Source organism: Cygnus olor, chromosome 2 (genome assembly GCF_009769625.2).
Source record: "Cygnus olor isolate bCygOlo1 chromosome 2, bCygOlo1.pri.v2, whole genome shotgun sequence".
Classification (NCBI taxonomy): domain Eukaryota; kingdom Metazoa; phylum Chordata; class Aves; order Anseriformes; family Anatidae; genus Cygnus; species Cygnus olor.
In genome coordinates, this window is record NC_049170.1 from 138,700,274 (window position 1) to 138,711,709 (window position 11,436).

General features: G+C 38.9%; 1 protein-coding gene across 1 annotated transcript; it reads right to left on the reverse strand.

Moving 5' to 3' along the window:
* Positions 1-1,589: 1,589 nt before the first annotated feature.
* FBXO43 (F-box protein 43) lies at positions 1,590-10,874 on the reverse strand. The gene is made up of 6 exons (XM_040548616.1): positions 9,695-10,874; positions 9,506-9,582; positions 4,344-5,830; positions 3,341-3,443; positions 2,288-2,470; positions 1,590-2,196 (listed from the first exon to the last, which is right to left on the reverse strand). The coding sequence occupies exons 3-6, from the start codon at positions 5,807-5,809 to the stop codon at positions 1,948-1,950; spliced, it is 2,001 nt and encodes a 666-aa protein (XP_040404550.1). The 5' UTR covers positions 5,810-5,830; positions 9,506-9,582; positions 9,695-10,874; the 3' UTR covers positions 1,590-1,947.
* Between the last annotated feature and the right edge of the window lie 562 nt (positions 10,875-11,436).

Here is an 11,436-nt window from a genome sequence, read left to right on the forward strand (position 1 = left end):
TTTCAAATTAACTTTCAAGTAAACCTTGAACACAAATTTCAAAACAAAGAAAATGCAAGTATTAAATCAAATAACTTACCTATTTTCCCCATTTGCCATCATCTTTTTTGTAACGATTTTAAATTCTTCCTAAATCAAAACTATGTATAAAGATATCTTTGAATTTCCTGGCTTGCCCCAGAATCCTTCCAGAGTTATCCCCCTCAGAACAGAGTTTATGTAAACTCCTCTTTCAGTCTTCCAGTTCAAGCCACCAATCTAACCCTAGACAAGAATGACACAAAGGCTTAACAGAATGCAAATGAGCATGGAATTAAATTGTTAATTAAATTAACACAATAAACATGATTTTCTGCCAGATGCTCGAGTTGATCCCTTCTTTAATACTGTTATGCTTGGTTAATAAGGTTAGTACTAAAACTATGACATTTTACTTACCATATTTTTCCTCCTCCTTCCAAATGCTGTGTGGAACTACTAGCACTATCCCAGAAATCAAATATGCTACAAGGACTAACCGAATTACAACAGTTAAAAATGAGAAATAGGAAATTAGGTTTCTAGAACATCTTGAACTGAATTATCTCAGTTCATTTCTCTTAAATATCCACAAGTGGTGCGGAAAGGGAAAAAAACACCTGAAGTTCCAATTCATAATTTTTAGACTATAAAAATAACAGATATGTGAATAAATAAATATGAAGACAAGCAAACATACAGATTATAACTTAGTTGAAAGCCCGTTTTAAAGGGATGCTTTTTAAATACAGCCCAGAGCTAAGGCTTACCTACAAATACACATAATAAAATTACAAAGTCACAAACATAATGCATGAGAAAAGGGGGGGGGGGGGGGGGGCGGGCAGGCAGGGAAGACCTGACTATAAACACTCTGCAAGATGTTTGCGACAAAAAACCTCCTTGAAATGACAAGTAGAAAATGACAATTGGAGATGTAAATTGACATATCTTCATGCAGTAAGTACTGAGTTGTCTGTATTTCAAGTTGTTTAAAATTGCTAGGACTTAAACATAAAATTCACTTAATCTGAAAGATTGAGTTATTTTTCCTGCAAACGGTCAGTATATTTTGTTCAAGCGCTAAATTAGTAAGTTTCCTTTATTAAGTCTACAGATGGAGGAAGAATTATTTCTGTCCTTTAACTCAAGTAAAAAGTATGAAAATTGTCAAGTATCTGGGAGCTGAATTTAAATCTAAGTATACAGCACAAGTTCACATCAAAAGAGTAATGCAACAGCTTATTTAGATGCATATTATGTCACCTGAAGTTTTCAAGAGAGGGAAAAATGCCATGAAAACCAGTATAATAGAACAGAGCATCACCTTGATTTAGATTCCTCTTCTATTGACTTGCACTATGGAGGTTAAGAACAACAGAATCATTATTCTAATTATTCAGATATAAAATTCAGACAATGAATAATTTGCTTGTGAGGTATCACCATTTATACAGGTGGAAGTATCCCTTGCATGTGTACTTAAGGTCCAACTTTAATTTGCAGTAAATCTTTAAAAAAAATCTGTTAAAGTGAACAATAAATAAATCCCCAAATTTTTTAAAAATATTTTTAATTTGTCATTAAGACAAGAATCACATTTTTAAACACCTGTGAGATGCTGTAAGCTAGATATTGAAGACTACATTTAAGATACTTTATTGAATAATTAAGATGTTAGTAAGTGCCTAACTACTACATAACAGGTAAAACAAGACAAAATGTTTTAAAATACTCACTTTTTTCATAAACATAAAATATACTGAACTGATTAAGATACATACATGTATGACAAGTTATCTTGATAAATCAGCAAAAACACATCAAATTAGACTTTCAAAATGTACATACTTAAGAATATGAACAAGACTGGGAAGTTAGGAGAAGGTAGAAAGGAATCAAATGTAAGGACTTGCATGCCTTACAAATTTAAAGTCTTTTTAGATTTCTTTTGCTTTGGGCACTTCCTGGAGGAGCATCTTCTTTGTTCTTCCGTTTTGCAGATAAACTATTACATTCTTTTGACCCATGGAAAGAATGCAGACATAAAATACAGAACTCAAATGCACAGGCCTCTCTACTACATAGCCCCCGTTTCTTTACCAATTGATACTTAGCAGGATATTGACATCTTGGACAAGGTTTCAGAGCTTCGTCGGTGAACAGAGTTCTAGCAGCCTATAGCAAGAGGAGGGAGACAAGAGATACTTAGTTCTTGTAACTTAGAGTTTTCCAAAGCCCCAAAATTAAGAGTTTGTTAGAGACCTACTTTTACGTATTCTTCCTGTCTACTAGTTAATTGGGGGACAGAATTGCATCTCCTGGGAGTAAGTTCAATATGAGAAGGTGGTGTTTGTACAGGAGTTCTGGCTTGAGCCTGAACAGGCCTCAGAGCAGATCTGTTGAGAACATTAAGTCTTGTGGCAGCATCTTCAGCTTTCAAGAGATATTCCTGTTATAGTTGATAATTACAAAAAAAAAAGAAAGAAAGAAAAAGAAAGCATATCAGGGATTTATTTAATTTAGAATTTGCAGCTGTGTTTTACTTATATTTTAAGTTTTTCCCCTGCAATAACACATTAAAAATGAAAGTGATGTATAGTGCATGTGTTTCCCATTAAAAGTTTGTATTTAGTAAGGGGACAAGATAGGAACCATTAAAAACAAGGCCCCGTGAGCAGGTAAACAAGCCAACAGCCTTTAGCACTTGATTACTTTCTACTGATCCTCATATTTCTGAAGTAGGATACATCTCAATACCAAGCATGAAGTGATCAAACATAAGTTTTGTCACAGTTAAAGCAAGGTTACCCTGAAGTGTTGTGAGCACACGTGGAGGATCTCTTAAAAAATACACTCCTATTAATATGCTGTTTGTTGAGAAACCCCTCAAAACAAGTGATCTATATGCCCTTCTGATGCTCAGAAGTACACCACAAAGAAGCTCAGCAACAAGCGGTACTGAAAATAATTGGGAAGTAGCCCAGAGTGGGTTCTAATGGACTACAGTGAAATGGGAAATGAGGAATAACATGACAAAGGTATAAACAGAGTTTAAGATCCAAAGCCAGAATCAGTTGAGGAAGAGATCCTCAGGGTGTGGGAGAAGGGGAATCGTGATTGAAAGACTGCTACTGAAACCAGGGCCAGATGAAAAAGAACAAAATAAAAGCAATTACAATCTCATGTCAGAATCTTTTACATACCCTACTTAGAACTTTTGCTATCAACTACAATTCTATAGTTTTGCAAGATGTTTACTCTTTCCCCTGGCCTGCATTTGGTCACACATGTAAAATACTACCTTTCAGACAAACCTTACCCCAGCTTCTTCCTTCAGCTGTTTTATGTACGACTTTCTCCTCCTATCCGCACTTTTATCTTGTACAATGATTTCACGCCAGTTTTTGCTTACTTTCCAAATGCTGGAACAAATGAATTTAAAAAATTATCCACTTTCACAGTTTTGCAGAGTAGCACAGAAGCCATAACAGTAAAATTACGTTTTTAAGACTTTTTTTGCGTGATTTCACATACTATTTTGGTCATTTTACAGACTATTGCTATATACTACAAGAGTTCACTGTACTGTCATGAAACAAATTTAATGTATTCCATGTATTCCACACCATTGTTCAGAAATACATAAACAAGTCTAGTGAATGACTGCAATATAAATAACACAACATATCTTTGGCTTACGAAATCAGATGTTTCTTCTCTCCACATAAGACACTTAATTTTGTTTCTCAAGTCACATTTTTATGTATTAAGTCCTCTGAAAATATCTGTGCCATTATACTTCTCCACATTCCCTTTGTAACTAGTAACACATGGCACACTTGGTTTCTTTGACAATTTCTGTTGATTTCAAATGAATCCAGAACATTACCCATGAAGCAATATTCTTTGAGCATTTTTGTCTTTGTGCTTAGAAGTGACTTAGGAAGTTAAATATGCAAGAAAAATCTAGAAAATGTGTTCTGAGTTCTATGCATTATTAGGGAACCTGTAGTGAGAAGAACTGACTTCCCAGATTTTTTTTTAAAGTAATGTTTTAAATTTACAAGTACTGTAATAGTTTTAAGTTTATCAATCCCCTCCTTTTTTCCCCCCTAACTCTTCTATAAGACGTATTTTTAGAACAACATAGAAAGAACCACTTGATTGCCAGTGACAAATCCCTTCTAATTTCCTTAATTTAAGGAAAAATAAATTCTATTGACAATCCCAATTATTCCAAAAATTATTCTAATTTATTATCAGAAACATTTTCAACATTTTGAGAAGTGGGCACGGGGAATGGGAACAGCAGCAGTACCTACCTGCAGAGACTTTCTACTGTCAAGGCATCTAAAACTATAGCAAGAACATGTTTTAAATTTCTGTATTTTAATTCAGTTAAAATATCTAATTTTTCAAGGCCCATTTTCTTGCCAATAAGTCCAGAAAGAACATGTTCTAATGCAAATATTTCTGTTCCATCAATATTCTTTGATCCTTGATTTTGGTCTGATCTTTGCCTCTGCAAGCAAATTTCATGGACTATTTGCAGAGCTGGAGTTCTGGAGAGATCTGTATAATTTACAGCTAAGTCTTCACTAGTCTGTTCTTTTAAAACTACTCCATAGTCTTTATTGACATTTCTTTCTTCTGTTAGCATATATTCCAAATTAGAAGGACTGCCATGATGATCTTCTGTCTCTGACTGCGAGCCTTGTTCCCGAAGAGTGGATAACCTTCTAACTCGCTCAAGCTTTCTTGCTTTTCTTTTACTGTCTGGAATTTTGGAATCTTCTTTATGTTTTTGAAAAAACTCTTGGAAAGAACCCTCATAATCAGATGATAAGTCTCCTGATTTGTCTAGATGAAGTGAATTATATCCACTGTCCTCAGGCGTTGAAAGATTTGGGTAACTGGCCGGTTTAACAGCGGGAGTGTTTCTATTACGCAGCTCAAAGTTAAAGTTCTCTACAAGCCTATCAACAGAAGTCAGGAACTTATTCTCATTGGCCTCAGGTAACACACTGTAAGTAGGAGTGTGAAGCAACCCCTCATTAACACTCATAAGGACACTTTCACCAAATTCACTAACGTTACTAACACTAAAATCCTTACACTGAATTGGTGATAAACATTCTGTTTCTAGTGATAAGGGGTCTTTACTTTTGGACTCATCTAGCGTAGAAGTCCTTTGTTGAGAAAAGGACAGTCTCCGTTTGGGGCAATTAGGACTAGAGTCCTCAGTTTCTGAGGTGCTAGTTGTCAGGCGTTTGCAACTGTTTTCTTTTGAAGAACCTGAGGCAATTTGTGAAGGTTTTTCTTCAGAGCTCAAAACACAAGAGAATAGTTTTTTCCTGCCGCTTCCTGAAGAGCCAGCTTGTCTTTCACAGGATCCTACAGGTGTGCCAGCTGGAGCAGCCTTGGATAAAAGCAGTCTCCTGCGTAGCGAGGAGCCTTTTCTACTCACTTTAGGAGTTTCAAAAATATCTGTACTTCTATTTGCTTCTCTTCTTTCTGATAAGGAGATAGAATTCATTTCTTTTTCAATAGATGATGACACGGACCAGAGGCTGTTTGGGTGAATATGGTCAGAATGCTCTTGTAGAGAAGATATACTTGTTGCACTCGGTGCTTCTTTATGTTCTGCTTCAGGATCATTGCATCTGCTGTCCATAAATACTGAAGGGGAACAGGTGTCTTTAAAATTGGAGTATCTAAAATTGCTGCTGGGAGATGTTAGTCTATTTCTTTTCAGAAAATTGAACGTTATTGAATGACTGTCTGACATCTTCTGCTTGGCACTTTGGCTCTGTAAGTAAAGATACCAGCATTATTTCTGAAACAAACAATAGAACCAAAAGACACCTGGAACAGTGAAAAAGCCTTCAATAAATCTACCAAGATAGATACTTTAAAAGTATTTTCATTAGGCTTAATAGAAACCGTGCTTATACATGAACACAAAGATAAAGCACAACCAAATAGGTTGTTAGAATGAGCAAATAAAATGCATGCTATATCATAAGCAAGGGAAATTAAAATTTCTTTTCAGTTAACTGATTAATCTGATAACCTTCATGCAATGAAAACCTTCAAATAAGCAACACAGCAGTGAGAGTCCCATTTACACTGAAATCAGAGACAGAACTGACCCACAGTAGGGTCAGGATGTTGTTGGTTTTTTGTGTTTGTGTTTTTTTTTATTTGTTTTAAATAATTTCTTTAAAAAATCATTGTTGTGTTATTGGTTCATGCAATCACTAACAGTTTAGTCCTGAAGAACTAGTGGAAGGTCTGATAATAGATTAATTAACGAAAACTTGTCTTTTGTTTAAAGAGGAAAGAGAGGATTGATCATGAAGTGACATGTCTACAGGTCTCCCTATTATTTAGATCCTACAGTCCCTGGATGGAATAAACTTTTTCCTCAAGTTACTTATTAAATAGTGCATTCTCTTCTGCCTTAACGTGCAAATGTTACATTGTCAATAAGGTACCTGCTTGTGCACCGTTCTGTGGATAAACTAAGTGTTCAGAAGATTTAAACTTTAAAGAAACTGATGGATTGGCCATACATCCTCTCACGACGTACATAAACTTCCTACAATAAACTTAGTACACACCAAAGCTTTAAGTTTTCCCCCCAAAATTACAAGAGCTGATACACCCATATAAGTAAACGGACAATGATTTTTGCCATTCAAGCATGCAGTTTCTCCACCCTACCCCAAACAGCAATAGGTTACTGCTTTATACACACAAAAAGTAACCAAAAAGATGCGAATAATGCCAGAATGAGGGTTGTTCTCTCAGAAACCATAGCAGTTCACATCAACATCTAAGGACCCTCAAAGTCTGAATTAGCAGCTTTTAGTGAGGTACGTTCAGACCAGACAAAAAATGGAACATTTATAGGTGACTTAAACACCAAACATTAAGACATCATCAATAACCCAACAGTACTGACCTAGTCAGGCCCTAGGCTACCAAATACAAGCAATGGGAACCTGAACTGATGGGGAGGAAACTATCCTTTGATGACCTCAGGTCATTTAATTAACATTTTTTGACCTATGATGAAGGCACTCTGTAAGATCTTTGGGATATACAAAGTTTTTTGCTGTCTACAGCAAGCAAATTGCAATATATACAAATTCAGAGGAACAGGATATTCAAGAACAGACTGAGAACTTGCCTTAAAGGTCTATGGAACCATGCTGTTGTCAGTATGAAATCAAACAGATTTAAAACAGAACAAAAAATAAAGCATGTAATTGAGAAGAACTCTTCAGGGAAAGAAACATATGTAAAAATAATTACAAAATGAAGACAGAAGCCTGGCCTGCTTCCTTTCCTTCTCCCATTTACCTCTACAAGTACCTTATTTTCACATTATTATAGTAGCTCACTTCTGTATTTGTTTTCCCTGCCTTTTTCCTCATTCAGTCTTTTAGCCTGGTGAAATAATAGGCAATGTATATAGGACACATGAGGGGCATAGCTTTAAGCTAGTTATTACATAGATTAGGGACAACTGTAGTGACAGTGCAGGACCAACTCCACACAGTGTCTAGCATTTCACCTGCATAGTTCTTCAACATTGTAGGTAGTAGGCTGAAAATTCTGTAAAACAAACTAAAAGACAAATATATTAAAAAAAAGTAGAAAAGAGATAAGAAAAATCTCCTTTTAGTTCACTGCTGCTCTTCAGCTGATTATTCACAGGGAAGAGCTATAAGACACCAGTACTAAAAATAGGGCGTGATCTTTGTGTAAAACACAAAAAGAGTAGAGGCCTCATTTTCCTTGAGGAATTTTGGTGAACTGCAGTTAGTTAACAAATGTGGCCAAGAGATATTCCTACCAAAAATACTGATAGATAGATTTAAGTTCTGAGTGTTGTTTAGAGACAGATGCTCAAATTTTCAATGCCACCCAAAAAAAAAAAGCACCACACTTACCTTTAAAAACATTAATACTTTCCCTAGTCACAGTCAAACTATACATGCATTTAACAAAAACGTACGGGCCTGCAGGTTTGAAAACTGCACAGGCAGAAACCTGAAGAAATAACAGAAGGGAAACACGCACTTGTAGTTTTGTTCTCAGACATTCCAGGGGAGAAATTATTTAATCTTATGAACAACTGAGAGTAGAGTTTATTTGAAATATTACAATTTAAAGTTATTTATTTAAGCTAGCTTGTGTTTCAAGTAGCATGAAATCACTAGAAATAATTTTAAAAAGGTTTTTACAGTTGTAGGAGAGATCAGAATGGCACAGTTATAGGAAAAGCCGCGCTGCGACCTTAAGCAAAAGCCAAAAATACGCTATATGTCAACATATGTATGCCAACGTCCAGCAGGAGACGCTTGTGAGCTTCCTATGTTGAAGGCGTGAGACCTCTGAAAATTTGTAGGGAAGATACCGCAATAGATACCCTGAGTGGACAGTATCCAATTCTTTACGACAGATCCCAGTATACACCTCAGTTTTGCATAAATACTTTTTTTCCAAGCATGTTACTCTTGAAAGTTAAGGTTTAATTAAACACAAGGTCTCATTTTACAAAACTAATGTGAAAGGGAAAGCCTTTCAGAGCTGCTGCTCATCCCTCATAACACAGTGAGATGCTATTTACATTCATAAGAGGTACCTAGTAAAACTTTCAGAGGCTTGTTTAGTGCTTTATAAACACTTTCTCTTTTTATCGGGAGAAACGTTTGAGCTACTTGTTCTGATACATAATATCAAGCCCTTTTCATTTGAGGATCTTGAAATAATTTATGAAAGTATTCTCACCCTTGTTTTAGGCATCAGGAAATAGACACGTTAGGAAAAAAAAGACTAGTCACATTTCAAGTCTGTTACAGAAAAAGAAATAAAATGCGCATCTGCTAAGTGTAGTTTCTTGTGCTCCGTCCATTTCTCTGGTATCTATTATTAATTCTGTAGTCCTCAAATCCAGAAGTCACCAGCAAACTTCACAGCAGTTTACAGAATAAAGTACTTCATGCTCAGAAACACAAATTAAATTACAGACAGGATTCAGGTATGCAGACCTGGAATTATATCTTACAAGCCTAGGCTTTACAAAGCATCCTAAGAAGGGGGAAAAAAACCGTTTGTTACTAGAAGACAGTGTAAATAATACCCGTAACATAGCCATGAGTTCCAGGAGGGAATTACACCTGTTCTAGATGCTAATTTACATTCCTTAGTAACAGACGCTGAACACTTTTGTTTCTAAAAAGATGTTTTCTGCCCTTATTCGTCACTGATCGTCACGTTAACAAAACCGATAAAAAATAAAGTTTTGGTGGTACAAGACTGCTTTCTCAGCTTTCTAAATAAAGAGCCTACCTGCAAGAAAATTGATTTTTATCTGAGGGTTGCTCTTCGAGCTCCCAGATCTAAAACCAGAGAAGCCGTCAATACCGAGATGGCATAGCTCAGTCCTGTGTGTGAGACGGGAGTAACTTACCCTAATTTGCGAAGCAATTTGAGATCTTCCAAAGCGAAGGTACCGTATTCAAAGTATAATTTACCCCTACCGACAACCTAAAGTGGGGAAGGGCGTGGGTAGAAAAGAGAGTTACAAGAGCAACGTTACCCATTAGCTTGGTGACAGCTGAGAGTTTACATACATGCTTTCACTGTAACGTCTAATTACCCAGCGATGAAGACAACTGACGACTACTTAGGGAGCAGCGCTTGGGGGTCTCTCGGTCACCTGAAATGCCGGACACGAGCAAAGCAACAGCTTCACCTCCTCATGGGGCAAACCGCCGGGCAGAGACAGCGGCCCCCTGCCCCCCGAGGAGACCGGCGGGGCTCCCTGAGGGGAGGCGAAGGCGACGCCCCAACTCGCCCCCGGCTGGCTGGCTGGAGAAGGCGGGGATCCTGCCGCCTCAGCGGCTCGCCGCCCGGCTCCGGAGCCCGTTGCCCTTAGTGAGGAGGCGCTGTGGGTGGAGGGAAGCCAAGCGGCTCCTCGCGTGCAGCCACCGCCGCTGCTTTCCCTCGCTTGGGTTTGAACCGCCCGCCTTTACCAACCGCTCCGCGCCGCCTCCCCGCCCCCGCCGCCCTCGGGCGTCTGCGGGGCGGGGGCCTGAGGAGAACCCGCTCTGCTGCGGGGCACCGGCGAGGCTCGCCTTTCCCCTCACGTTTACACCTCAACGCCGCGGCTCCTGCCGCACTCAGCCCACCATAAGATCCCCACGACGTTGTCCCTCCCTCCCTCAGCTCCCCCGTCCCTTTCTGCCTCTCCTCAGGAGATATTGGGGGCGAGGCTTTCCCGCCTCTGTCAGAGCCCTTCTGCTTCTCCTCAGGAGCCGCTAGGAGCGGGGGGCGAGGGCTGAGGGGTGCCCTTCACAGGCGCCGGTCGATCACGGCTAGGCTTTTACAGATGCAGCACGTTATCTGCACTCGCACCTTTAAGCTTGAGTTATAAGGGTGCCAGTTAATTCAAATTAATTAGTGCGTTTGTATCCGACGGCTCGGGAACGAGATAATCGCGGAGCGTTTGCCTCGGTTAAATCATCTGTCAGTCGGGTGGAAGATGCCAGTGATGACGCCTAGGTTTTGCCGTATTTTTACTTAAACTGTACATTAAAACATGAGTAATTGGGTGCCCGCATTTCCTGAGCTCGGTGCGGCTGCACACACCCACACACCTGGGGGCTCCACAGCGGGCGGGGGGAGCCGCAGGCCTCGCAGCAGCGAGGAAAAGGAGCGGGGAAAGCCGCTGCTTGTCACACAGAGGCCGAATAAATTATCATTGTCATTGTCATTGTCATTCTGGGTATCATTCTCCCTCACCTCGTTGAGACGAGATTTACCACAGGTTACCTCTATTTTTTTTTGTTGTTATTCTTTTGTTTTTTGTTTTTTCCCCCCGTTTACGTTTTATTTCCTCCACCAGAAACATCAGACGAGAAGGAGATTTTAAACTGTTGTGCGTGACTAAGAGTAATGCCTACATTCAAAGCAGAAAACTAGAAGCTTTCTAAATTAACGCCGAAAATTCAGCCGTACTTCCAATTCGTGGGCTGGGCGAGCTCTGCCCCGCCGCTCGGAGCCCGTTCAGGGAGCGGCGTCGCGCTGAGGAGGCGGCGAAGCCTCGCAGCCAAAGGGGGCCCGAGGAAAGGCGAATTTAAAAGCTGCTCATCCAAAGCGGGGGAAATGGGGATATTTGCATATAAAGAGTACTGTTTTACGTGACTACAAGGTAACCGTTACGGATAAAAAGAGGAAGGGGGAAATATGCCAGAGACTTCCATTTTAAAAGGAGAAATTAATAGAAACTGATCGAAAAGAAATTGATTTCCCAAAGGGCTTTGTGTAGTAGTATCTACTTCACGTGTATCGGGAGAATTTCTTCCTCAAATAGTTGTGTTTATCTACAGAAAAAAAAAA

Coding starts and splice junctions, on each gene's coding strand:
- FBXO43 (XM_040548616.1), bottom strand. CDS start 5,809: ATGTCAGACAGTCATTCAATAACGTTCAATTTTCTGAAAAGAAATAGA. Junction 2,471..3,340: donor AGCTGAAGGAAGAAGCTGGG/GTAAGGTTTGTC, acceptor CAACTATAACAG/GAATATCTCTTGAAAGCTGA. Junction 2,197..2,287: donor GACAGGAAGAATACGTAAAA/GTAGGTCTCTAA, acceptor CTCTTGCTATAG/GCTGCTAGAACTCTGTTCAC.